Here is a 27,253-nt window from a genome sequence, read left to right on the forward strand (position 1 = left end):
GTAAATATGTGTATCGACACTGATGTTACCCTAGTAATTCTCCCAAAGAAGTCCTACGGAGGGTTCCGTAAGAACTTGGCCTGGGTACCGTTCACAACTGCTCAGGGATGTACTCACAGCTGGTCACTTGGTCTTTGGCACTTCTTTATGGAGGGCCTTGTATGTGCTAAGTGCCAGAAGAAATTGTGTAGGATTGTGTGTAAGCCTGATCCTGCCTACATATAGCCTGGTTTGGGGCTCTCCCCTCAAGTAAGGAAGCAGCTCACATTTAAATTTAAATTGAGATCCAATATTAAAGGTGTAGGGTGTAGAAAAGTGAAGATAAAACTAACCATTTACCTGGTTGATGTCTCCCTGAGACAAAGGAGAGTATAGAGGGCAGGTACTCTGCTCTTGGTTCAGACAGACTTGGGTTTGGCTCTTAGCAAAGACACTCCGTAACCTTGTGACACTGGGAAATTAGTTAACTTCTTTAAACCTTTGTTTTCTCAACTGTAAAATGGTCCTAATAATAATACAAACCCTATAAGGGTTGTTTGATGTGTTTTAATAAGATAATCCAAGTAAGACATTTAACGTTGTGTGGGAACATTGCTTTAAAACCACTAGAGTAGTTGTAATAATCTTAAGAGTCATGATTTTTTTTGTCCCTTGGGGACTCCTTCCTACTGCGCACTCAACCTTTCCCAAGTGTCGTACAAAGAGCAAATCAACACCACCACCTAGGGGCAACATGGGCAGAGGCTTTAGAACTAGGCTAACCTGGGTTTATATGCAGGATTTAACACTCAGAGAGCCAGTTCCTCAACTGTAAAATGAGATGCTAATACATTTTATGAGGATTAGAGATAATATATTTAAATGTGTGACAGATAATAAGCTCCACTGTAGGTTGGCTCTAAAAAAATTCCCCCCTGGCCATCTTTACCAGCTCAGTCATAGTGATGGTATAAGAGAGGAGCTCTAGAAGACAAATCTCAGCTGTCCTTGGTGTCAGCTTTAGCCTCATTCTTACTGGCCCTGAGCCGGACTTCATTGCTTTAAGTCTGGCCTGAGTTCCTTCAAACCAAGGAAGCCCTGAAAATGGGCACTGAAAACGGGCACTGTTGTTTAGAAGTACACTCTTCATAGAACTCATCCTGCCATGGGTGCCAATTAAGAAGTAAGATAGAGAGCTATCTCAGCTCCACCGAGAGTGGATGCATAAGAATTACAAAGGCACACTAATATGGTTGTGATTTTGTATCCAGACTGGCAAGAAACATTTGCAAATAGAAGATTCCTTTGATATAGAAAAAATGATGTTCCAACGTCAAAGTTTCTTGAGGAAAGTTCTCTCCACTTCCGCCTGTACTGGAAAGCTACAAATCAATAAAAAGTCTGCATTTCCCCAAGTTACTGATTCTTCACATTGCAGATTCGTCCCCTGATACCATTTCACACAGGTTCCTATTCAGGAGAGAAAAAAGTTGGGGAAAGTTTAAAAGCACTGACATCTGCTGACATTCTCCCTGCTTGTGTCTTGCAGCCTACTTCTGCTTCCTCCTGACTGCTCTGGGTGTGACAGCTGGTGCCCATCGCTTGTGGAGCCACAGGTCCTACAAGGCCAAGCTGCCCCTGAGGATATTTCTGGCCGCTGCCAACTCCATGGCTTTCCAGGTGGGGATGGAGGGTCCTTGCTGCCGTAGGGACCTAGAGCAGGTGGCAGTGTGGGAGGAGGCATAGATGTGCTCCCAGTGGGGTGGACATCCTCCATGCCCACTCTAGGCCCAAGCACTCCCTGCCTGTGTCAACTTTTTATCCTTGTAGCTTTAGATACTATAAAATGTTCCTGGGGGACATAACGTCACTCGGGGATCACAGTTCATATTATGAATATCTACCGGATAAACCAAGGCATGCTAAACTACAGAGGAGGAAAGGAAATTCCTCCCTCCAGAGTCCATGCCCTAAACATGACCCGAAACCCTCAACATCTGTCTAGCTCTGATGAGGGCCAAGTTCTGTGCTGAGCATGCTCTATGCATATCACCTTTGATCCTCACAGTAACCCCACGAGCTAGGTGTTATGCATGCCCCCATTTTACGGATGAGGAAACTAAGGCTTAATGAAGTTAAAGAACTTACCTAATTATCTGGCTAAAAATGGTACATCCAGGGTTTCCCTTGTGGCGCAGTGGTTGAGAGTCCACCTGCCGATGCAGGGGACACGGGTTCATGCCCCGGTCCGGGAAGATCCCACATGCCGTGGAGCGGCTAGGCCCGTGAGCCATGGCCACTGAGCCTGCGCGTCCGGAGCCTGTGCTCCGCAACGGGAGAGGCCACAGCAGTGAGAGGCCCGCGTACCGCAAAAAAAAAAAAAAAAAAAGGTACATCCAGATAGGCAAACACAGTTCTGACTCCAAAGCCACTGCTTCTACAACACGTATTCCTGAGGTCACCCTTTAAGATTGTGGTGAAAAGTCTATTATTCAATGTGGATTTGGAAGACTCAAGATTTAAGTCTTACTCTGATGGTTGCTAGCTGTGACTCACTCATCTCCAGTTTCTTCATCTGTAAAAATAAGAATATGACTTTATTTTCAGAGTTGTTATGAAATCATGATAAAAATGTAAATGGGGTCACAACTGTACTAGGATTGGGCCATATCCTTGAGGAGTGTGCCAGTCCTAGGCCATTTCCCACCACCTTGGGCACTTTCTGAGCTGCTGGAATTTTGGTTTGATCATGAATCTCTGTTTTCCCAATTCCTCATCTGATCCAGGCAGGGTGGGTGAGAACAATTTGTTTTCAAAATTCCTGCCAGTGTTATGAGGGCAGATGATTCAAGTCCTGTGTATTTTCACCCATTAGGAAGAAATGGAAATTCCCAAAACTGCTTTAGGGTCCAGGGAAACAGGCGACTCAAGAGCCTCTCTGTGACCCTCAGACGTGCAGGTCAGGTGGTCACCTCTGCAACAGGCCTCCCATCCCTACAAGACAGCCTGACCCTGAGCATTTGTCTAAGTTGCCCTGTGTCTAAGAATTCATTTCCCAATTTTAGGCTTCCCTCCTGTCTGAGCATTCATAAAGCGAAAAGGATCTAGCACAATACATCACTCGGGGATCACAGTTCATATTATGAATATCTACCGGATAATTCAAGCACAGTTGGGAATAGGCACCAGGGTCCTAGGAGGAAGCTGTTTGCACAAAGGAGCAGCTGGCAGATTCTCGTTTTCATGTTCTTTTGTTGGCAATGGGAACTATGCTGCACTTTATTTTGACTTCAACAATCTTAGTTCAGTGTTTTGCTTTATTTATCATAACAATGGATTTTGATAAGTTAGAAATTCATTAATTTAGGTCTTAGATGCTATTTAGGACTTAACTCAGTAATTTTCACTTATTTTGTTCAAGCAATTTATTATTTTTAGCCTTCAAGTACATGCTCATGTAGTTATAAAGCACCTCTATTACCAGAATTTTTTCCAACATATATAACTTGAACTTGAGAACCTAAACCTCTTTTCCAAATGAAACTGTTTGTTTATAACTCAATTTTTGAGAACCTAAGTTTCCTTTACAAAACATCACATAACAGAACATCACACTGTGATTTTAAGTTTATTTTGGGGGGAAAGTATATTGTGGAGGAAAGTATCCAGGTCATTGAATAAATTCAGGCCATTTGCTGGATGTAGGCTTTTGTGCACATCTTTGTTCCTTCATCTGCAAAAATTGGGGGGAGCTAATAATATTTACCTCACATGGTTACTGGGAGGATGAAATAATGAATAATACATGCCTAGCTTATAGTGGCACTCAGTGAATATCGTTCCCCTCTTCTTTATGAGATTTGGCATACCACCTCATTCCTTTCTGTATTTTTGTGCCTATCATATAGAAAATACTCAGTGATTGTTAAGTGAATGAACAGTTTTATAAAGTATTTTCATAAATCATCAAATTTGAACTAAGCGTGCTTCCTCCAGGCCCACATTTGTAGTGGATTTTTTTTCATTAATTCAGCAAATATTTATTGAGCACCTACTATGTGGCAGGCACTGAATTAGGCATAGTGGGCACAATGATTTGCAAACACAGTCACATCCTTACCTTCATGGAGGCTTCCATCTAATGGGATATTAGATTTTCCACAGTTTCCCAGTGGAAATAGTGCTTTATGGGTCTGCAGTTTTATAACAATGTCACTTAGACCTAGATGAGAGGTATCTGTAAGATCAACAAAGGGCCAGCTTCCATACAATGCCTGTATCAGAGGGAAATAATTCAGTCAATTCAGATCATTTAACCCTAGGAAGAGAACCGCCTGGGAGAGTAAAAAATGTGCTGTGATCTGCCAGTCTAGGGTACTGACCTACAACCCTGACTTAATGCAGAGTCATTGATTCAGGTTACCTTTGATATCCCCTTGGGTTTTTAAAGATAGTTTAAAAGGTTCTCTTCCACTTTCTTCCATCAGAATGGTCATGCCTTTGGCCAAAATGGACCAAGTCATGCCATGGTTATCTCTGAGGATCAGCAGGGCTTTTGCTAGCTGCTGCAAACAAGATCTTGATCATTAAGAGCAGTGGTCTTTTTGGCACCAGGGACTGGTTTGTAGAAGACAGTTTTTCCACAGATGAGGGGGAGCGTGCATGGTTCAGGTGGTAATGCCAGCAATGGGGAGCCATGGGGAGTGGCAAACGAAGCTTCGCTCGCTGGCCCCCTGCTCACCTCCTGCTGTGTGGCCTCATTCCTAACAGGCTGGGGACTGGTAGCAGTGGATGGGGACCCCTGATTAAGAGCAGTTTTAAAATTGTGACTGAAACATTTGAACTTCCCTTTTCTCTTTGTTCTGTAGAGGACGTATGTATGGCTCAGAGGGCAATAGTGGGCAAGGTGAGGTACTTTTAGTATGAAAAGATGATGATGGGGCAGGAATGCCAGACAAGGAGCTGTAATAATCCTCTGTCCCCTACACACCCTTGCATTCAGCAAAGACCTCCTGAATTCCTCTCTCACTTGTTCTCCTTCCTTACCAGTAGGTTGCAAGTCAACCCAAAAGCTGCTTGCAGACTTCTTGTAATTTTCTCCTAGTCAAATATGGACCCAGGTAAGGGATTCCTGCCATCCAGTGGTCTCCAAGAGTTCAGTTTTCACAAAGTAGCCAGGACTTTGGATTTGTGTTGTCATGCTCATGCACACACCCCTGCTGGCTGCAGCTGGATCTCTTGTGAAGTCAGTCCAACCAAAAGCACCAGTAGATGCTTCAGCCTCCTCCCTTTCTGTCCACATGTACTCATCAGATCCTAGTAAAGAGGCATTGGATTTCAAGCTGTAAGGGAGCTAAAGAAATTTAGTCTAAGTCCCCTTTGTTTTACAGAAGGATAAAGAGAGGCCCAAAGAATGTCAGTGACTTGTCAAAAGTCACACAGCTAGTTAGTGGATAGACCAGACTGAAACCTAAGTCTCCTGACCACAGCCCCCCACCCCCACCCCACGCATCTTTTGGCTTACCCATGGATGTTCTTATGTGATGCCCAACCGTGTGATTTGTAGACAACTTTTAATTTGGTCTTGTTCTTTATCCACCCTGACATCCCTGTCTTTAACTGGTGTATTTAGACCATTCACATTTAAAGTGATTATTGATATAGGTGAATTAATATCTACCATGTTTCTGTTTGCTATTCATTGCCCTTGTTCTTTGTTTTTTTTTTTGTCTTTCACTCTTTTTCTGTCTTCGCTGGTTTTATTTGAGCATTTTATATGATTCTATTTTCTTTCCTCTCGACATGTCAATTATACATCTTTTCAAATTCTTTTTAGTGGTTGCTCTAGAGTTTGCAAAATACGTTTAGAACTAGTCCAAGTCCACTCTCAAATAACGCTGTACCACTTCAGGTACTGCACTAGTATTCCCACTTCCTCTTTCCTGTCCCTTATGACATTGCTGTCATTCATTTCACATATCCATAAGCTATAATCACCAAATTCATATTTGCTATTATTATCTCAAGCCAACTGTTATCTATTAGATCAATTAAGAATAAGAAACTTGAAGATTTTATTTTACTTTCATTTATTCATTCTCTAACACTCTTCTTTCTTTATGTAACTCTAAGTTTCCAACCTATGCTATTTTCCTTCTCTCTAAAGAATTTCTATCATTTCTTGCCAGGCAGGTCTACTGGTGACAAATTCCTCAATTTTTGTTTGTCTAAGAAAGTTTTTATTTCTTCTTCACTTTTGAAGAATAACTTTGCTGAGTACAGAATTCAAGGATGTGTGTTTTTCTTTCAACATTTAAAATAATTTACTCCACTTTCTTCTTGCTTATATGTTTCTTAAGAGAAATCTGGTGTAGTTCTTATCTTCACTCCTGTATAGGTAAGGTGTTTTTTTCTCCCTTTGGTTTCTTTCAAGATTTTCTTTTTGTCTTCAGGTTGAATATGATATGCCTAAATATAGATTTTTTGCTATTTATCCTGCTTGGTACTCTCTGACCTTCCTGGATCTGTGGTTTGGTGTCTGTCATTAATTTTAGAAACATTTCTTTCAACCGTTATTACTTCAGATATTTCTACTGTTTGTTTGTTCCTCCTTCCCTCTTGCCCACTCTCCTTTTCTCTCTCTCTTTCCCTCCCTCCTCCTTTCTTTCCTTCCTTCCATACTTCTTTCTTTCTCCTTTGGGTATTCCCATTACACACAACTTATACCTTTTATAATTGTCCTACAGTTCCTAGATATTCTGTTCCATCTTTTCTCTTCACATTTCAGTTTGGGAAGTTGCTATTGACAGCAACTTAGTCTTCAATTCAGTGATTCTTTCCTTAGCCATGTCTAGTCTAGTGATGAGCCCATCAAAAACATTTTTCATTTGTTACAGTTTTTCTGACTTCTAGCAGTTTCTTCTCATTCTTTCTTAGAGTTTCCATCACTCTGCTTATATTACCCATCTGTTCTGGCATGTTGTCCACTTTTTCTATTAGAGCCCTTAGCATATCAATCATAATTGTTTTATTTATTTATTTTTAAAATTTATTTATTTTTGACTGCATTGGGTCTTCGTTGCTGTGCGCAGGCTTTCTCTAGTTGCAGCAAGTGGGAGCTACTCTTCGTTGTGGTGCACGGGCTTCTCACTGAGGTGGCTTCTCTTGTTGCAGAGCATGGGCTCTAGGTGTGTGGGCTTTAGTAGTTTTGGCACGTGGGCTCTCTAGTTGTGGCTTGCAGGCTCTAGAGCACAGGCTCAGTAGTTGTGGTGCATGGGCTTAGTTACTCCATGGCATGTGGGATCTTCCAGACCAGGGCTTAAACCCATTTCCCCTGCATTGGCAGGCAGATTCTTAACCACTGTGCCACCAGGGAAGTCCACCATAATTGTTTTAAATTACCAGTCTGATAACTCCAACATCTCTTTCATATCTGAGTGTGGTTCTGATGCTTGCTTTTTCTTTTAAGATGGTAATTTTTTTGCCTTTTGGCATACTTTGTAATTTTTTGTTCAAAGCTGGACATGATGTACTGGGTAACAGGAACTGAGGAAATAAGCTTTAGTGTGAGGTTTTATGCTTATCTGGCTAGAAATTAGGCTGTGTTACCTTGTGCTATAGCTGTAGTGGTTTCCTCTAGTGGCCTTGTTTTTGTCCTTCCTTCGCTGTCTCTGGGCTTTCCTAGAGGCTTCTTCTTAAACAGGAGTTAAGGCTTTTAGTTCTTTCAGTCAAATCCCCTGTTATTGTACAGGAGCCCTATTGACATGGAGGTGAGGGGGAACATCCTCAGTCCTGTGACTAGGTCTCAGTCTTTTGTTGAGCTGGAGCTGAGTATTTACCTCCCCCCAGGTTAATCAGGCTTTGGTAAAACCCCAGTTGATTAAGCTCTGGTAAAATCATTTCTCTTGAGGACAGATCTTGCTAAGGGGAACAGAGAGATCTGCCTTGGATTTCAAAATGGTTACTTTTCTCCCCCTCCTGCTGGAAGAGCAAGGGGATTTTTGTCAGTTGATCATAGTGAGAACCTGGTAGGGATCCTGGGGGTAAAATTCATGAAAGTGTCGGGGCTCCTGGACTGCCCCCTAGGAGCTTTTAACTCTCAAGCTCGTCCATGCTAAACCTCCAGCAATTCATCAATTACACCTTAAAGTATTCCTACCCATCCTGGCACCAGCTGCAGACTTTTCCTCTTGGACCTCTGCTCCTGCTAGACTGTGATTCTCCGTAACTACCTGTCCATCTCTCTAGTTTTTGGTGCAGCAGTTTGCCCCATGACCTCAATTCTCTGATAGATCTAAGAAGACTTGTTGATTTTCAGTTTACTTGGCTTTTTTTTCTTGTTGCAAGGATGGAAGTAAATACTTCCAAGCGCTTTACATGTCAGACTGGAAAATGGAAGTTACCGTGTGATTCATAAATACGTCAAGTGAAACACAGGGTCATGGGCCATGAACTTTGGCAGGTATATAACAACAAAACAGCAACAATTATTGAGCCCTAACTACATACCAGCACTTCATTATGTATTTCAGTGATCTGACAATACCCGTACAAAGTAGATACTGTCATTTTCCTCATTTGATAGATGAAAGAAAGAGACTACGTAACCTGTCCAAGGACATACAGATTTAAGACTAAGACATATAGAAGGGGGATGCACGTGCAGGCAGCTTGACTCCAGAGGACACACTCTCACTGCAATGCCCTAATGCCTGTCCCAGGATCAAAGTGTCTATTTGTCTTTTCATTTGGTAAATACGTGCATTAAGCATCATTCCCAGCACTGGAGAAAAAGATGGACAAGGTCCTTATCCTCATTAATGTGTATATTCCAGTGGGAGAGAGAGCAAATAAATAAGCAAACAAATAAACAAGTTTATTCAGAGAGAGAGAAGAAGGTGAAGAATTTTTTTTTTTTTTTTTTGCGGTACGCGGGCCTCTCACTGTTGTGGCTTCTCCCGTTGCGGAGCACGGGCTCCGGACGCGCAGGCTCCGGACGCGCAGGCTAAGTGGCCATGGCTCACGGGCCCAGCCGCTCCGCGGCATGTGGGATCCTCCAGGACTGGGGCACGAACCCGTGTCCCCTGCATTGGCAGGCGGACTCTCAACCACTGCGCCACCAGGGAAGCCCAAAGATGAAGAATTTAAACACAGTGATAAAGAACGCCAGAGAGGGCGGCTTCTTTAGAGAGGATGATCAGGGAAGATGTTGTCCCTGAGGAGGTGACATTAGAGCTGAGACCTAAGGGAGGGAACAGGTATGGGAAGAGCGTTCCAGACAGAAGGAGGAGCCGGAAGTGGGAACAAGTATGTTGCGTTCAAGGAGGAGCAAGATGGCCCGTGTGGCTGGTCCAAGGGAGTGAGGGAGAAGATGGTCACAGAAGAGGCCCGAGAGCGGGGCAGGGCCACACCAGTGCAGGGCTCTGTCAGGCATAGCAAGCAGTTTGCATATTATTTTAAAAGTCCTGGAAAGGAACTGCAAGACTTTAGGCAGGGGAGCGACATGCCTCATGCATTTCAATGGCAAAAGTGAGCCTCAGACCACCGTCATGAGACCTGGGAGATGTTGTACCAGATTCAGGATGGTGGACCCACCCCCAAGGCTGGGTCTCCATGGGGAGAGCCTGTTGAGGAGGGAGACTGCATGTTGAGGCAGTGCCCTCGAGTACAGCTCAGGGTGTTAGCAGCAGCGTGGAGTGGCAGTTGGTTAGAAGGAGAAAAAAACATGCCGCGGACTCAAGAATCCTTGCATGGCATCCCGTGCAGGTCTGACTCTCAGGGCAGAGATCCTGTTTCAGGGTGTGCCATCTTCCCTAACAACCACCCTAAGCTTCAGATGTACAGCCCTTCTTCCGCATGGCAGAAACAGGTTCACCTTCCTCTGGCAAGATGGGTGGATGTGGTTGGTTTCCTCCTGCTGTGTCAACAGGCGGCGGCAGAAGTGGTCCTGACCCTGATGCCCCGAGAAGTCTTCCTGGTGTGGTTTTGGAAGATGACTTGCACACCTGCCTCACATCATCTCCTTCCACAGCATCTTGCCCTCCTGGGCACCTTTGGAGTCAAGTAGAAAGGACAAATAGCTTGGCTGTCTCTGAGCTCTGGTGATACCTGGATTCATCAAAGCGTTGTTGTATACATGCTGCTTTGTGACTCCATCAGTATAGCGGGATACTCTGACAGATGACGGGGTGGAGGTGGGAAGCAGGAAAGAGAAGAAACTCTCCCGGGGCTGCTGCATGAGGCCCAGCATTTTCCCTCTGTGCCTGCCTGGTAGGATTAACCACACTTCCTACCAATAAAAATGTCCCTTTTAAAGTAGAGATTAAGATGGCTCCACCCCCCTAAGATGCTTCACCTCCTCCTTTGTTGTGGGTCTAGGTCAGTGGAAGCAGGTGACATGAGTGAAACCACCTCAAGGGAACGAAAAGGTGATAGCCTGGGGTGTCCTGAGAAGAGAGAGCAATTCTGTAGATGGACATGACAACCAGTAGGGCTAGTCCCTCTCTCATGTTGCCCTCCCCAAATATAACAGAGACTCTTTATACAAATCTTACCCTCTTTGTAGTACAATGGATGAATTCCTTGATTAAATTTAATCAAGGTGATTAAATTTTGTAAACAAAAAATGATATACTTTAAAGGCATACAGAGAGTTTTTATTGAAAGAAATACTTGGTAAATAAAGTCGAGGGTATTTTTGCAAACAAATAGCTACCAGATTTTTATATGTTAATTTGGTTCCACACCTATATTGGATGAAAGTTACTCTTATTTAAGATGAATTCCACCTGCAGTCCTGTCAATTTGGAATCTATTCTGAAACATATTATCAAGCTAAATGTTTCATCCTGCCTTCTTTTCACACAGAAGATGTTTAGTAGTGCACAGGCAGGGCATCCCCTTCCCCTTATCCGTGTTCTTCCCCTACTCCCCCCAGCCCCCTAAATCCCTGCTCCCCCACCAGTCTCTCCTGGAACCACAGAAGGTTGGAGCTGAGGGACCTTAGAAACTAAGTCTAATCCCTTTTCTAACAACTAAAAAAACTAAGGGCCAAATATCTGTGAATATTTTTGTTTGTTTATTTTTCCACACTGTCTCCAGAAATGCTTATGGGAGTTGAAGGAGACTGTGTCACAATGCAATTCCTTGACAAGCTACTTCTTCCTGTACCTGCCACCAAGTATTTGGGCTGAGCTAGCACGTTGTCACTGCTTATTCTTCATTCCACTGCTATCCTGCCAGACACTCTTATGTTGCTGCTTTCTAGGTTTCCCAACCCACTGATTATTTTGCATTTTGGATGATTTCTCTCCCAGCTGCCTTCATTTGCATTTTTCCTAAATCAGATCTCATTGTGATAATTTCTATTCATATTTCTAACCTCTTTAGATCCATTTGTGTTATTTCTCTGTCCTCAATGATGTCTGCAGCACCTCCTAACTTGGCACCAACCAAAAATGTTATTAAATGTGTACGCCTTGTTCCCAGTCATTAATGAAGGTGCTAAATAAAGCTAGATCTAACAGATCCATTGGGGCCTTCCATTAGCTGCCTCCTCCCACCCCATCCCCATAGATATTGAGCTGTTTTTCATCTTTGGTTCTTGTTTATTAAGGTTCAAGCTTTTCAGTCTTCCTGTCCTAGTTCCTACTAGCACCAACCAGAGCTCTTGTCACACAAATGTTTCAAGGATGTTTTTTTACATGCTTTATTAAATTCTAAAGGTACGATAGCTATAGAAGTCATTGAATCAACAATTTTAATTAACGGTAAAATTTATAATTTCATATGCCAGAGGAAATTTTTAGCCCTGCTTTTAAAAACTCTTCTAGAAGGCAGACACATTTGATTGTCTTTATGTCTCCTATTTATTCTTCTATAGCTTTTTGTGTAAATCTGCTGGTTAATTCTCTTTGAATTTAAAGGTGCATAAACCATTATGTGCTTGTGAGGAACACAAGTGATATATATGAAATGGCCCTTGTCATGAGGAGCTTATGATCAGATAGAGCAGGCTAGACCTAAGTATAATGAGGAGAGACTCTAACCAGACAATGTGGAGTTAAATTGCTTGAAAGCTTCATACTGATTCTTAGGGCTGCAAAAATAGGAATATGAATTAGGATGTTAAGATAAAGCCTAATGCAGAAGGGAAGTTTTGAGCTGAAAACTCAAAAGGTAAAAAGGATTTGCATAGGCAAGGAAGAAGTGGGGGAACATAGGGAAACATCTGAGCTAAGGTAGAGAGAGAGGAATGATCGTGACATCCTGTGTGGGGTCTCGGAGCAGGAGAAAATCAGTCTGATTGAAGAAAGAATCTGACTGGTGTAACGTCAGTTTGCAAATCCAGTTGACTGTATGGCATCTCTCACTGGATGTGTCTTAGGCATCTCAAAATCAGTGTGCCCAAAATTAAAGTTGTGACTCTACCCTCTCTCCAAACTACTTCTCTCCTAGTTTTCCCCACCAGAAATATGGGTGTCATCCATGTTTTCTCTAGTCCCCTAATCACCCCTCATCCAATCTTTTATCCAATCCCTTTAAGTTCTACTGCTCAATTATATCTTGAAACTGAATAATTCTCATTTCTGCCACTCTCTAGTCCAAGCCATGACTGTTTCTTGCCTGGACTACTACAAAAACCGAGCACTTGCCCCTCTCCATATGGCAGCCAGAGAGAACTTACTGAAAACGAAACCACTCTCTAGCAAGAAAAGAAAATCTTTCAGTGGCAGAGCATTGCCTTTGGAATGAAGTCCAACCTTGTTATCATGGCATAGAAGCCCTGGTGTGATCAGGCTTTACACACCAGTGCTCTGTTTCCACTCCACATGGGTGTACTTCAATACAATTGTAATACTAACCATTTGAGTTGGCTTCAGATCCACAAAGAAAAGCACCAGTCCTCCACATGGATGCCCGTGCTTCAGATCCAGCCATGAGCAGGGGTCTCCAGGCCCCCGTATCTACAGACTCAGGGCTTCCCACAATTCCCTCATGTTCAGTAATTCGCTAGAACAACTCACAGAACTGAAGAAAGTGCTATACTTACTATTACAGTTTTATTATAAAGGATACAAATCAGGACCAACCAAATGGAAGAGACACACAGTGGGAGGTCTGGGAGGATCCCGCATCCAGAGTTTTCTCGCCTCTCCCTGTGGAGTCAGCTCACCTTGCCTTCCCTGCACATCAGTAGGTTCATCAGCCAGGGAGCTCCTCTGAGCCTGTGTCCAGAGCTTTTACTAGAGTTTTATTAGAAAGGCGTGATTGATTAAATCACTGGCCATGTGACTGAGCTCAATCTCCAGTCCCCTTCCCCTACCAAAGGGCCGACCCTCTAATCACATACTTGGTCTTTCTGGTGACCAGCCCCAATCCTGAAGCTATCCAGGACTACCTACTGAGTCATCTCATTAGCATAATGATGTCACTCAGGAAATTCCAACAGTTTTTGAATCTCTGTACCAGGAACCACTGGGGACAAAGACCAGGTATATCTTTATTTCACCACAAAACCTCCCAGACCTCATCTTGCACCACTCTTGCCCTCCATGCACAGACATGCTGGTCTTCTCTTAGCCCCTGGACTGTGCCACGTCCTTCCCTGTCCCTGAGACAATTCCCTTCTCCCTCTCTCACTCCCACCCAACTCCCACAGCCTAAGATTACCTGATCAGAAAGTCCTTGCCTATCTCAATGTCGCCCTTGTATCTGCCCATACTTATTTGCTGCATAGCACCTGATTTTATCTATGTCTGTCCCCTCCATAGAACATAAACTGTTTGAGGACATAGCCTTGTTGTCTTGTTCCTTCTTTATCTTCTAGCACATACCAACATTCAGTACATATTTGTCAAATTAAAGAATAAATAAAGTGGGAAAGATAAGAATATTAATGCCATTTGAAGCTATTTGATTGTTAAGAAGAAGAAATGTTTAGGCTTGATGAGAAAAGTAATACAGAGAGGTTGTCAAATCAGAAGCAAGAGAATGATAGGTTTGGGGAGCATATGAATATGGGGAGTATGATTGCAGCGTACCAAATGTATTGTGGAGGGGAAAGGACTAGAGGCAGGAGGCTTTAGAAGACTATTCCGTTGGAGCAACAAAGGCAACAAAAGCCTGTGTGCCATAACTACTGAGCCCGTGTGCCACAACTACTGGAGCCTGCACTGTTAGAGCCCATGCTCCTCAACAAGAGAAGCCACTGCAGTGAGAAGCCCTCACACCTCAAGAGTGGCCCCCACTCGCCACAACTAGAGAAAGCCCACGTGTAGCAACGAAGAGCCAACACAGCCAAAAATATAATTAATTAATTAATTAAAAATATAAAGTAAAAATATGTCTTACTCAAATACATTCTCGTTGTAAGAGATAAATACTGGAGTAACAAAAGAAAATATGAGACCCCCTTTCTTATTTTGCAATCTTTTTTTTTTTTTTTACTTTGCAATCTTTAAGTTTTGTCAACAAACACTTTTTTAAACTGTTAAAGTTGGCTTTTGAACATTTGCCTGGCTCCTAAAACCTCCCCAGGCTGAGTGGCACAGGAGGACTAGGCAGCAAGTGGGGACTTGTTCTCTCGAAACTGCAATTTGCCAGGTGGTGAAGACTGCTGCCAGGCTTTTCTTGGGGACTTTCTGGGCTCTTCTTACAGATTGCCAGTATTATCTGGAGGGAAATCAATACTGACCCAGTATCAACAGTGGGGAAAGCACCGAATGTTCTTCACTGTTTGAATAGTACAGTGTTGGCATCTGAACTGGGGGAGATTAAATTCAGACCCCAGAGACTGAGATAAAGTCTATTTCAAATGAGCCTTAGGGTCCCTAAAGAGTGGAGGCCACAGCATCTTTCCCTCTTTGACCCCCTTGATAAAACGACCCTTTTTCTCAGACAGGACATCATTACTCATAAGACACACAAACATGCACACACACACGCATATACACACGTTCTACTCTAAAACTTGCCTATTGAAGCTAACACGTTGGTCCTAGTTTCTTTTTCGCTACTGACTGAAAACAAAGATGTATTATGAATACAAGTGGAATTCCCTTTGGCTATGATTTGAAGCCACCTGGTAAACTTTCCCTTTTGGAATTTTAAGCAGCCACACAATTGAATTAGGGGACAGAACAACCACACTGGTGTCTGGTCAGAAGCAAGCAACTGTTTGCAGCTGTGTTAGGGGAAAGCCAGTCACTGGTTCTGCTTTCAGATCTGTTGACTGGGACAAGCTAAATGCTGTTTAACTTGGCCTTCATCTTGCTACCCAGAGCAAATTACGTGGGCCTTAAAAGACAGTTTCCCCTACTGCCATTTAAAGGACTTGATTCAAGAATTTATTCTGAACATAAAAGGAAGTTGGGGAAGAGTAGTTTTGACAGAGTGGGTTGCTTCAAAATCTGCTTCAGTGGAGCTTTTGAGATTGATTACCTTTGCTCAAGTCCCAGAGAATACACAAAGGCTGTGCTTATGGAGAAAAATCACCACATGATCAATTTCAATTTCTACAGTCTCAGCAGGGATCCCATTTAGGGATATTATCTATGATGGAGAGGGAAGTAATAGAGGTACAACACAAAGGATGGGTTTAAGTGAGGGCACTGTCACCCTGGTTGCGGTGTGATTGGTTGGTTAGTGCTAATAAGAACGAAGATAGGAGAAGGGTGACATAAATACACTATCATGTGTAAAACAGATAGCTAGTGGGAACCTGTGGTATAGCCCAGGGAGCTCAGCTTGGTGCTCTGTGATGACCTAGATGGGCGGGATGGGGTGGGGGATGAGAGGGAGGCCCAAGAGGGAGGGGATATATGTATACATACAGCTGATTCACTTCATTGTACAGCAGAAACCAACACAACATTGTAAAGCAATTATACTCCAATTAAAAAAAAAAAGAAGGCAGAAAAGGTAAGAGAAAAGAAAAAAGATATATCACTGACTGGATTACTAGATGAATATTACGGCTTCATAGTTTTTCCTAACCTGGGGCTGATGGCAGAAGCTGGGTTATTTTGATTCTGGAGTATAGAAATTTAAAAATAATGTTTCCCTCATATTACAAAAGAAAAACTTGATCATTATAACAATGTAGAAAATACAGACAAACTGAAAGAAAAAATTAAAAATCACCCACTGCCCCACTCCCTACGGAGAACAACTGTAAACATGTTGACTTATACTTTAAAATTTTTCTGTGCTTAAATACATATTTTTATTAAGAATGCATTCATCACTGCATCTTTTATTTTGAAAACTGTCTTTCACTTAACTACCTTCTACCTCATCTCTCCATGTCAATACTACAATATCCCTTTTTGTGAGTTTTTAAATACACAACCAACAGATGCTCTTGTTAAAAATTTCTGAGTATAGAATAAAATGTAAAAGTATTTCTCCTACCTCCCAGTCTTACCTCCCCTAAGGTAACCCTAAGACTTTTTCTTAATATTTCACACACACACACACACACACACACACACACACACACACAGAGTTCAATTAACTAATGTATCACAAGGTACAAAGTCAAATCCTGTTATGTGGAAATTCAGGGTTTTTCCAAGTTTTCACTTCAATGACCATCCTTGTGATTAAATATTTGCACACAGCTATGATTATTTCCTTAAGATAAACTCCAGAAAACGAATTGCACAATTTTAGCGCATTTAATACATGCAGCACATTTGCCCTTCACATGGTTTGTGCCAATTTCTCCCTCCCACCCATACTCAACATTGAATTTTAAAAAATCTTTAAAAGTATAACACATATAGAAAAGTATCCAAACCATGGGTTAGCCCTGTCCAGTATGGTAGCCACCAGCCACATGTGGCTACTGAGTACTTGACATGTGGTTGGTCCAAGTTGAGGTGTGCTGGAATTGTAAAATACAAGCCCAGTTTTGAAATATGGGTACAGAAAAATATCATATAAAATATATCATTAATGATTTTATGCTAATAATACATTGAGTGATATTTTGGATGTAGTATGTTAAGGAAAAATATATGATTAAAATTGATTTTTTACTTGTTTATTTTCACTTTTTTAGTGTAGCTACTAGGAAAATTTAAATCACATATGTGGCTCACAATTGTATTTCTCTTGGACAGCACAAAGTAGGATGTGGTATGGCTTCTTGAGTAATGAAACCTGCCACTGAGGGGTATACTCCTGATTGGCTGTCTTCCTCTTCCTCTCCTGTTCCCCCGACCCCACCCCTGCCTGTGCCTCAGTTACAGCTAGCGCTCTTAGAGCTAATGTAGCTCCCTTCACCACAACAATTCTTTCTCAGGAGTGATCAATAAACACAGGGCGAGTGTCCACTATTGAAGGCAATGGGGTATTAAGAGCGTGATCTACCAGAACCAACCATTGAGTACAAACTCGAAGTTGCAAGTTGCATCATTCGTTAATTGATTTGTTAGAAAGTGTACGTACTTAGGCTTCAGGTTGCTGCTGAGTCCAGCATCATGCCCCTGTTAAAATGCGCACGCAGGGCATGGACAGACGGAATACGCACACTTGACAAGTCAGTTCGTTGATGGAAGGTCACCATCTCTTGTCGGCCCTTAGCTTTCCCTTCCTCACACATTGACTGTACTAAACACACCCTCGGTACACACACCTTTTCATCAAACACAGATGCTCTTCCCAGCTTGGCTTCCACACCCAATCGCCTCAGGGTAGAAGCAAAATGCAGATAAGTAGGAAGAAGAGGGCCCAGAGACGACCATGTGAGTCTTACTTCCTTTCGGCCCTATTGTTGTCTTACATCTTGTTCTCTGAGTCACTTTTTCGCTGGACTCAGCTTTAGAGTTTAAAAAAAAAAAAAGATTTTTTTAAAGTACATCTTAAAGTATTTTTGGCTCGATTGTATGCTCGATTATTTGGAATGTGGCCCAAATCCTTGCTTCATTCCACTGCTTCAGTCAAAGTAGCTTCTGTCTGGAAGGCATTCAGGTAAGGGGGATTAAAATAAAGAAATATCTCTGTTCCATCTTGTCTTCATCATCATTCTTTTGTTGCTCTATCATGCTTAATTTTATGAGAATAATGTTTCTAGCCCTTTGGAACTCTCCACTTAGAGTTTTCTCTTTAAAAGACTCTCCCTCCCCTAAACTTGAAGAATAAGGGAAATATCTTGTGGAAACGAGTGTGAACTAAGAACCGAAGGAGCACCATCTTTGTTCCGTTATTGGTTTGACTTACTAGATGAACTTGAATACATGTCTTCTAAACCTTAATTTTGCCATCTGTGGACTAGGGACAGAGTGTTCCCCCTCCTTCCTATGTTTAGTTGGGTTTGCAATAAAAGCAATAAACTGGATGCAAAAGTAATAAATTATTCCTTGGGCTGCAGTGGTCTTGACATTTGAAATTCCTTCCAGACTCCAGATTCTGTGATTATAAATAATAAATGCTTTCACTCTTTCCAACCACTGTGTTTCAACACACTGGTAAAATTTAAAGACCTCTTTCTTATCGCAGTAAGCCAGGCTACAATTTTTACCTTACACAGATTGCTAAGCACATTTTTCCCTCTTTATATTCAAAGCTGAGCATATACTTCTTAAGGTCTTTCTACCTTCCCTCTTTCTGTCCCATTACCCAAGGGTTAAGCAAATTTTAAAAGTTTTCAATGGTGCTATAAAATGAACAAGGTTGAGTTGCCTTCCAGCAGCACTGGTTGAGCCAGTGAGACAAAAAACTCCGTGAAATATTTTTTGGTTAAAAGAACTGTTAAAACTTTGAGGATAAAACAGTTCTCTCTCTTCTCATCAGCATGAAGAAGCCAATATCTGTGAAATGGCAGATTCCTAATGAAAGCATGACTAAGTACTGAATAGTATGGTATAAAACATTATTACCTTTTTTTTTTAAAAAAAAGAGCTTATACACTATATATATTTATTTTTATTTTCAGATTATAGTTGGCCCTTGAACAACTTGGGGGTTAATCCATCTATAGTTTATCATTGGCCTTTCCTATCTGCAGTTCCTTTACATTCTCAGATTCAACCAACCGCAGACCGTGAAGTACTCTTGAGAAATATCCGTGTGTAAGTGGACCTGCACAGTTCAAACCTGTGCTGTCCAAGGGTCAACTGTAATTTTCCTACCAAAAGCACTACTTCCCAACCTAATTTGTCATCTCAAAGCTTTGAAAGCATTATCAGATAAAACCAAATCTGAGTATACATCGAAAGTTTATAGGTCTCATTGGCCCATGGCTATAGCTAAGATTTCATTAACAGCGTCAGCTGAAATGCTGCCCTGATAGCTCACGCAGGTCCTCCAGCTCCTGTCACTCTCTCCCGTCACCAGAGGGTCAACAGGCTGGTCCCCCATGTGTGCCTGAGCCCCACCCTGTCTGTGGGTTTGGCAGAGTCTGCTGGACTCTGATGCTTCTCCTTCCTTGGGCACCAGAGTCTCTCTTGGGATTCCAGTGAGTGCCGCCTGCCCCTCAGGCATTGCTGCTTCTCCACGTTGTAGATTTGGCCAAGTACACCAGATTCCACAAGGAGCCTAAGTCCCCTCCCCTCCGTTCTGTGACACACTGTTAGAGCAGTCCTCAAACAATATTATTTGTGCCTCGGTATTTTGCAGAAATTTGGTGAAATACCTCTTCGCGTTTTTACTTACTGACTTCCTCTTTGCTGTGTGTTGGACATGAACTCCATCAAAGCGGGGGAGGGAGGGCAGAGAGAGCCAGACCAAGAACTAACCCCCTTCCATACTCAAGGTTACACCTCTCCTCTGACCACCAAAACTTGAGGGCAGATGTCTCTCTTCTTGACATGAACGATCTCCCAGGAGACTTCGGTAACCAGAACTTTCTTCAGGTTTCCCCACTAGTTCACTCAACAAGGCTGAACCTCCTGCAGTGGGCACATTCCAAAGACAAGCTAAGATCCTCACTAAGTGAGGATATACTCTTGTTTGGATGAAAACCACCCCAGACCAACCCCCAGCGATTGAACTTGAGGTTGAGAGATTGCGGTTGAGGGTGGGAGCAAGTATAAATCAGTGAGGAGGTGAGGGGGTGGGGCGGGAGGAGGGGAGGCTGAGGAGCTTTGGGGAAGGTGCCAGGGTGTTTTAGCCCTTCACTCAGGTCTGCATTCTCTCTGCAGAACGACATCTTCGAGTGGTCCAGGGACCACCGAGTCCACCACAAGTACTCGGAGACGGACGCTGATCCCCACAACGCCCGCCGGGGCTTCTTCTTCTCCCATATCGGGTGGCTGTTTGTCCGCAAGCATCGGGATGTTATCGAGAAGGGGAGGAAGCTTGACGTCACCGACCTGCTGGCTGATCCTGTGGTCCGGTTCCAGAGAAAGTAAGTGAACGGACACCATCGATTGTCCCTGAGCGACAGGACCTGGAGACAGGGCACAATGGGGTGCAGTAATATCCCCAAGCAGTTCTCCGCATAGCACTTACCCTGACGATTGGGTCTTCTTGTTAGGATTGCCGTCTGTTTATTCATTCCTTTTTATTTATTTTAATATTTTTTATTATATATATGTATATTTTTAAATTCATTCCTTTTTGATCATTACGTTTTCCCCTGTTCACACATTTGTTTTGAATTTGAACTTGATTTTGAAATGGATTTCCTTTAAGCCCACTTGTCATTTCCTTCAGACCCACCTGAACTACTGATTTCATGGAATGTTTCTGTAGTTGTCCTCGCTTGCTCATTCATGTTTCCCTGGGGTAGCGAGGAGGAAAGAGAGGACTTGCTTATTTTAGTGACACACTTGACTTCAACAGGACTGGACTCCCGCCAGGTCCCCTGCTCTGTTCTCCCTGAATTCTCTTGTAGTGGGGCCTCCTCTCCCCCCACCCTTGGAAATGGTAACACCAGTAGGTTTCTGTGCAGGGAAAACATGACCATGTAACAAAGAGCCTCAAAATGCTTGTGTGCACTAATGGTGTCAGCTGAGCATATTCAGTCCGTCAGCATTTGCAGGGTGGATCTATGTTCAACAAGCACATGGTGAAATCTTGCCTGTTATCATGCTGGCAAGTGGAGGGCAACCATGGTTCACGTTTTAACTAGGGAGCTGGCCTGGGCTCTATCCATGCTGGGCTGGATCTGTAAAGTTGGCCACAATGAGAGCATTTATAAATGGGCTCGTTGCCCCAAAGCAATGGATTTATGTGCAAAGAGGGACAATTTTGGGATCACACTCTGGTGAGAGCCTTGAGATAATATGGTAGACAAGTGGTCACTGGACACCATCTCCACTGACAGGCAGGAGTCATTTGAGGACTCATTCCAAACAGAATCTCCCAATAATGGAAATGGAGGCTGTGCCTTTGACACAAGAGATCCTTGCACGAGAGGAAGTATGGCTGAGAAATGTGCTCATTTTCCCCTCAGTGGATGGTGGGACAGGTTGCGAAGGCTCACACTCGCTCTAAGGCTCAGTTTCAGCTGTAAGATGGGAATAACAGTAGTACCTATCTCTTATAGCTTTTATGAGGACATAATGAAAAAAAATGTATGAGAAATGTCTGGCATTTATATAGTAAGAGCTTAGATCCATGATGTCTCTTATTCCACAGGCAGTGGCAACTCCAGAGGATTCCCTGTCTTTCCACCCCCTGCTTCTGTTGGCTTCACCATAGGGTCTTCTCTGTGCTCCTCCATACAGCTCTTTCAGGTGGACGCAACCAGTATCAATAGCCAAAATTTTATAGCAGATGTTTTCAATTTACAATTAAATGATTTGTTGATTTTGATTTTTCACCATGAGAGTAAAAGAGGAAAATCTGCAAAATTCAGAAAAGTAGAAAGAAACTCATGCGCAGTGCTAACACACAAACACAGCCACGGTTCAGATTCTGTAGTATCTCCTTCTATATTTTATGTGTATATTTGACATATTTTACATGATGGCAGTCATACTGCTCATGTAATTTTATGTCTTGACTTTTAACTTCAGATTATCTTGTAAGCACCATTATCAAAGGCTGCATGGGCTCACCATTTGAGTGTCATAGTTTATTTAGCCATCACTCTGTGATGGGATACATATGTCATTTCCAATTTTGTGATATAAATGATGTGGCTATACAATTAGTAATGCTTTGGGACAATCAGACCTTAGATTAATTTGAAGATCTCAGATGAAGAGGCAGAGGATCTTCTGTTTTATTCCTGAGAACGAAGCTGAGAATAATAGTCTGGGTTTCTCTTACCAAAAAAAATGGAAGTTTTTTTTGCATCTTTTCCCTTTAAAAAATATGGTAATCTGATTCATTAGGTGTATACTCATGGTACCTACATCCAAAGACTATTACTAAATGCAGGCAGAAGAACAAAGGCTATTTCGGCATGTTCCTTGAATAGTTATCTGAGAACATCTTTCATCTCCAGTCCAGTAACCAAAGGAGATTGTAGCTATCAGAAACCACTCACTCATATTATCATCTCTTATATATCATTGAGCTCCTGCTAGAAATTGGTGCTGAGGATACAACCTTAAAGATTGGTCTCAGTTCCCCCAGAATTTACAGTCTAGCAGGGAACCCACAAATTAACTTACAGACAATTATGCTTTAGAGAGAAGAGTGCTATAATAGGGTAGAATAGATGGGGAGGAGGATATTTATCATGTCTCTCATTTCATAGAACTATATAGAACCATTGAACTTTGGAGCTAGGAGGGACCTTACAAATCAGTTAACCCATGCCTTCCATTTTTCCCATGAAAAAACTAATAAACGAAATTTAAATAGAAAGTTGGGGATAGAAGTTCTGTCAGTTTGTTTGGGCTGCTATAACAAAAATACTATAGCCTAGGTGGCTTACACAACAAACATTTATTTCTCACAGTTTTGGAGGCTGGGAAGCCCAAGATCAAGGCACCAGCAGATTCAGTGTCTGGTGAGAGCTCTCTAACTAGTTCAGATAGCCGTCTTCTGGCTCTGTCCTCACACGGCAGAAGGGGCAAGGGAACTCTCTGGGTTCTCTTTCATAAGGGCGCTAATCCTATTCATGAGGGCTCCACCCTCATGACCTAATCACCTCTCAAAGGCCCTCACTGCATTGAGAATTAGGTTTCAACATGCAAATCTGGAGGGGACACAAACATCAGTCTATAGCAAGTACCTACATCTCAGATTATTTGCTCAATGTCCTTTGGATTATGCCTCGTTGTCTGAAAGGAGCTACAACAGTTCTCTGCAGTGTGGGTGGACACTCATGTCCTTTGGTAATTATCCAGCCTAGAGAACGTGGAGATCCATAATCCAAAATGAGGCTTAGAATTACTGAACTAAAGGAAGAGAGCTTCCAAGATACACAACGATACTGTGGCCATTTGGGTGTTTTTCATGTTCATGAAGCCAGGTTACCAGTCCTGACAGTCAGACCATGTGGAGGAGATAAATTCCTTAAGGAATAAGTCCTTGCACATAGGGGTGGGAGCTGGAGTGGTCGATCCTATCAGCAGTGGCACTGTCATATCAGGTTTCAGTCCCTGCTATCCTAGGCTGAGTGGGGGGCTTCCTGAAAAACAGAGAAACGTGCCCAGCTCATTTGGGACCCAGTCCTGGGCCATTTCAGTGGCACCTCTTAGAGAGTCCCCCTCCTGGTCACAATTCCGATCCGTTTCTCTGTAGTCCTCCTAGGGCAAAAGTCCCTGTTCCAGTTTTGGTGGCCAGGGTTTGTTGCTGATTCCACTCCCTCCTAGGGAGCAATGTTTGTACAAAGAGACCCAGGTAAACACTTGGAGAGTTTCCTCAAACAGGCAGATGTGTAAATGAGAAGGACCCAGGATCTGGAGACTCCTCCTTCAGTCAGAACACCAACACCAGTATTGCAGTTGCTTGATCCACAGTGCGTGGCCATCCTAATGACAGCTCACCAAAGACAAGCTTGCCTGAGAGCCAAGCTTGATCAGCTTTCCATTATACAGTCTCATAAAAGAGAGAAGATAGCAGCATTAAGGGTAACAGGGAAACAGCACAGTTCAAGCTATAGTTCCAGGCTTTTCCTCTAAAAGATAACTTTACCAAGGCTGTTACAAGTAGTTAACTGGACTACTTCAGGTTTCCCTCTACTGTCAAGTTGTGAATGATGAAAAGGCAGGCATTAGGAGGTGAGAGGGAGAGGAGCCAGTGGTATCACATTTAGACTGTGGCATTTCGGGTCCCTGCCCTGGCCCCTGTGCCTTCAAGGGCCGTGCTTCTCCCTGCAGGGTGAAAAGATCACAGGGCAAAGGTGCATGCCACCTGGAACCTCCTCCCACTTCTAGACTGTGCCTTAGGGTCCTAGGATCCTAAAATTCCCTGCCCAAGTGGCTCTGAGCTCACTTTCAGAGGCTACAGCAGCCTTTCCCAGGCTCTGTCCTCCTAGAGGGAAGTGTGTGCCCCATAGACCCGAAGAGTGGCCGAGGGGCAGTGTTGACCTGGGGATGAGCTTAGAAGCATGGGCTTGGATGTCCACACAAAGCAGACAGAGCTGGGTTGGGAAGAGAAGGGATTGGGCTACAAGCTAGGGGCTCCCACCTCTGCTCTTGGCCTAGGCCCTGCAAACGTTGGGGGTGAGCCTAGAAGGGCCTACTTACAAGGTTGACAGTGGGTCTATCAGTTGGGAATTGTGTTTGGCTTAAACAAGATAGAAGTTAGTTTCTCTCACATGTAAAAGAATCATGGAGGTCCAGGTTATGGCAGCACAGGGCCAGTAGAGAACCGGATTCGTTTACTTTCTTGCTTCTTGAGGTAGGCTTGTATAGCTATAAACTTCCCTCTTAGAATTGCTTTTGCTGCATCCCATAGGTTTTGGATCATCATGTTTTCATTGTCATTTGTCTCTAGGTATTTTTTGATTTCCTCTTTGATTTTTTCAGTGATCTCTTGGTTATTTAGTAACGTATTGTTTAGCCTCCATATGTTTGTGTTTTTTATGTTTTTTTCCCTGTAATTCATTTCTCATCTCATAGCATTGTGGTCAGAAAAGATGCCTGATATGATTTCAATTTTCTTAAATTTACTGAGACTTGACTTGTGACCCAAGGTGTGATCTATCCTGGAGAATGTTCCGTGCGCACTTGAGAAGAAAGTGCAATCTGCTGTTTTTGGATGGAATGTCCTATAAATATCAATTAAATCTATCTGGTCTCTTGTGTCATTTAAAGCTTCTGTTTCCTTATTTATTTTCATTTTGGATGATCTGTCCATTGGTGTAAGTGAGGTGTTAAAGTCCCCCACTATTATTGTGTTACTGTTGATTTCCCCTTTTATAGCTGTTAGCAGTTGCCTTATGTATTTAGGTGCTCATATGTTGGGTGCATATATATTTGTAATTGTTATATCTTCTTCTTGGATTGATCCCTTGATCATTATGTAAGGTCCTTCCTTGTTTCTTGTAACATTATTTTAAAGTCAATTTTATCTGATATGAGTATTGCTATTCCAGCTTTCTTTTGATTTCCATTTGCATGGAATATCTTTTTCCATCTCCTCACTTTCAGTCTGTATGTGTCCCTAGGTCTGATGTGGGTCTCTTGTAGACAGCATATATATGGATCTTGTTTTTGTATCCATTCAGCAAGCCTGTGTCTTTTGGTTGGAGCACTTAATCCATTCACGTTTAAGGTAATTATCGATATGTATGTTCCTATGACCATTTTCTTAATTGTTTTGGGTTTGTTTTTGTAGGTGCTTTTCTTCTCTTGTGTTTCCCACTTAGAGAAGTTCCTTTAGCATTTGTTGTAGCGCTGGTTTGGTGGTGCTGAATTCTCTTGGCTTTTGCTTGTCTGTAAAGCTCTTGATTTCTCCATCAAATCTGAATGAGATCCTTGCGGGTAGAGTAATCTTGGTTGTAGGTTCTTCCCTTTCATCACTTTAATTATATCATACCACTCCCTTCTGGCTTGTAGAGTTTCTGCTGAGAAATCAGCTGTTAACCTCATGGGAGTTCCCTTGTATGTTATTTGTCATTTTTCCCTTGCTGCTTTCAATAACTTTTCTTTGTATTTAATTTTTGCCTATTTGATTACTATGTGTCTCAGCGTGTTTCTCCTTTGGTTTATCCTGCCTGGGAGTCTCTGCACTTCCTGGACTTGGGTGGCTATTTTCTTTCCCATGTTAGGGAGGTTTTCAACTATAATCTCTTCAAATATTTTCTCAGGTCCTTTCTCTCTCTCTTCTCCTTCTGGGACCCCTATAATGCAAATGTTGTTGCATTTAATGTTGTCCCAGAGGCCTCTTAGGCTGTCGTCATTTCTTTTTTCTTTATTCTGTTCCACAGCAGTCAATTCCACCATTCTGTCTTCCAGGTCACTTATCCATTCTTCTGCCTCATTTATTCTGCTATTGATTCCTTCTAGTGTAGTTTTCATTTCAGTTATTGTATTGTTCATCTCTGTTTGTTTGTTCTTTAATTCTTCTATGTGTTTTTTCTGTATTTCCTCTAGGTCTTTGTTAAACATTTCTTGCATCTTCTCAATCTTTGCCTCCATTCTTTTTCCATGGTCTTGGATCATCTTCACTATCATTATTCTGAATTCTTTTTCTGGAACGTTGCTTATCTCCACTTCATTTAGTTGTTTTTCTAGGGTTTTATCTTGTTCCTTTATCTGGTACATAGCCCTCTGCCTTTTCATCTTGTCAGTCTTTCTGTGAATGTGGTTTTTGTTCCACAGGCTGCAGGACTGTAGTTCTTCTTGCTTCTGCTGTCTGCCCTCTGGTGGATGAGGCTATCCTCTTTTATCTTTCTGCTCCACCATCCTTAGCATGTGACTTTCAGTCTTTCATTCTGATGTCCAAGGTTACCCCTAGAGCTCCACGCAAAAGGAAGGTGGGGTTTGGGTGGGGTTAACACTGCTCAATTGAGTCAGTTTCCTATCAGGAGCTTTACCAGAAGACACTCACAGCTGATCCACCTAACTGTATTTGCACTCAAGGGAAATTGGGAAATGCAGTCTCTTGGATGATGTATTGTACCCCTGAATAAAATCCTGGTTTTGTTTCTGTGGAAAAAAGGGTGAGTTGATATGGAGTAAGCAGTTAGTCTCTGCCATAGTATTTAATTGTTCTGCCTTAAGCAAAATGATTGGCCGTCACAAGTTACTCAGTCTTATAACATTTTGTTATTAAGCAAGTGAGTAGCCTTTCTGTCTCTATTTAGTGAGCAGAAACTGGAATCTCAAATAATTTTTCTGAGATGGCAGAATATGGATAGAGTCCAGAGGCTGTTTCTCCTAATGCTTTTCTTATCCCATTGATTCCCATCTTAGATGAG

At 42.5% G+C, this 27,253-nt stretch overlaps 1 protein-coding gene across 2 annotated transcripts in view; it reads left to right on the top strand.

Moving 5' to 3' along the window:
• Window positions 1-27,253, top strand: part of SCD5 (stearoyl-CoA desaturase 5) — a 161,345-nt gene that overhangs the window by 87,665 nt on the left and 46,427 nt on the right. For both annotated transcript variants that reach the window (XM_029235960.1, XM_029235961.1), the window contains exons 2-3: window positions 1,529-1,659; window positions 20,127-20,332. In XM_029235960.1, coding sequence (XP_029091793.1) covers window positions 1,529-1,659; window positions 20,127-20,332 — 337 coding nt within the window. The remainder of the gene's footprint in view (window positions 1-1,528; window positions 1,660-20,126; window positions 20,333-27,253) is intronic.

This window comes from Monodon monoceros, unplaced genomic scaffold, assembly GCF_005190385.1.
Source record: "Monodon monoceros isolate NGI ecotype Baffin Bay Population unplaced genomic scaffold, NGI_Narwhal_1 Super_Scaffold_20, whole genome shotgun sequence".
Classification (NCBI taxonomy): Eukaryota; Metazoa; Chordata; class Mammalia; order Artiodactyla; family Monodontidae; genus Monodon; species Monodon monoceros.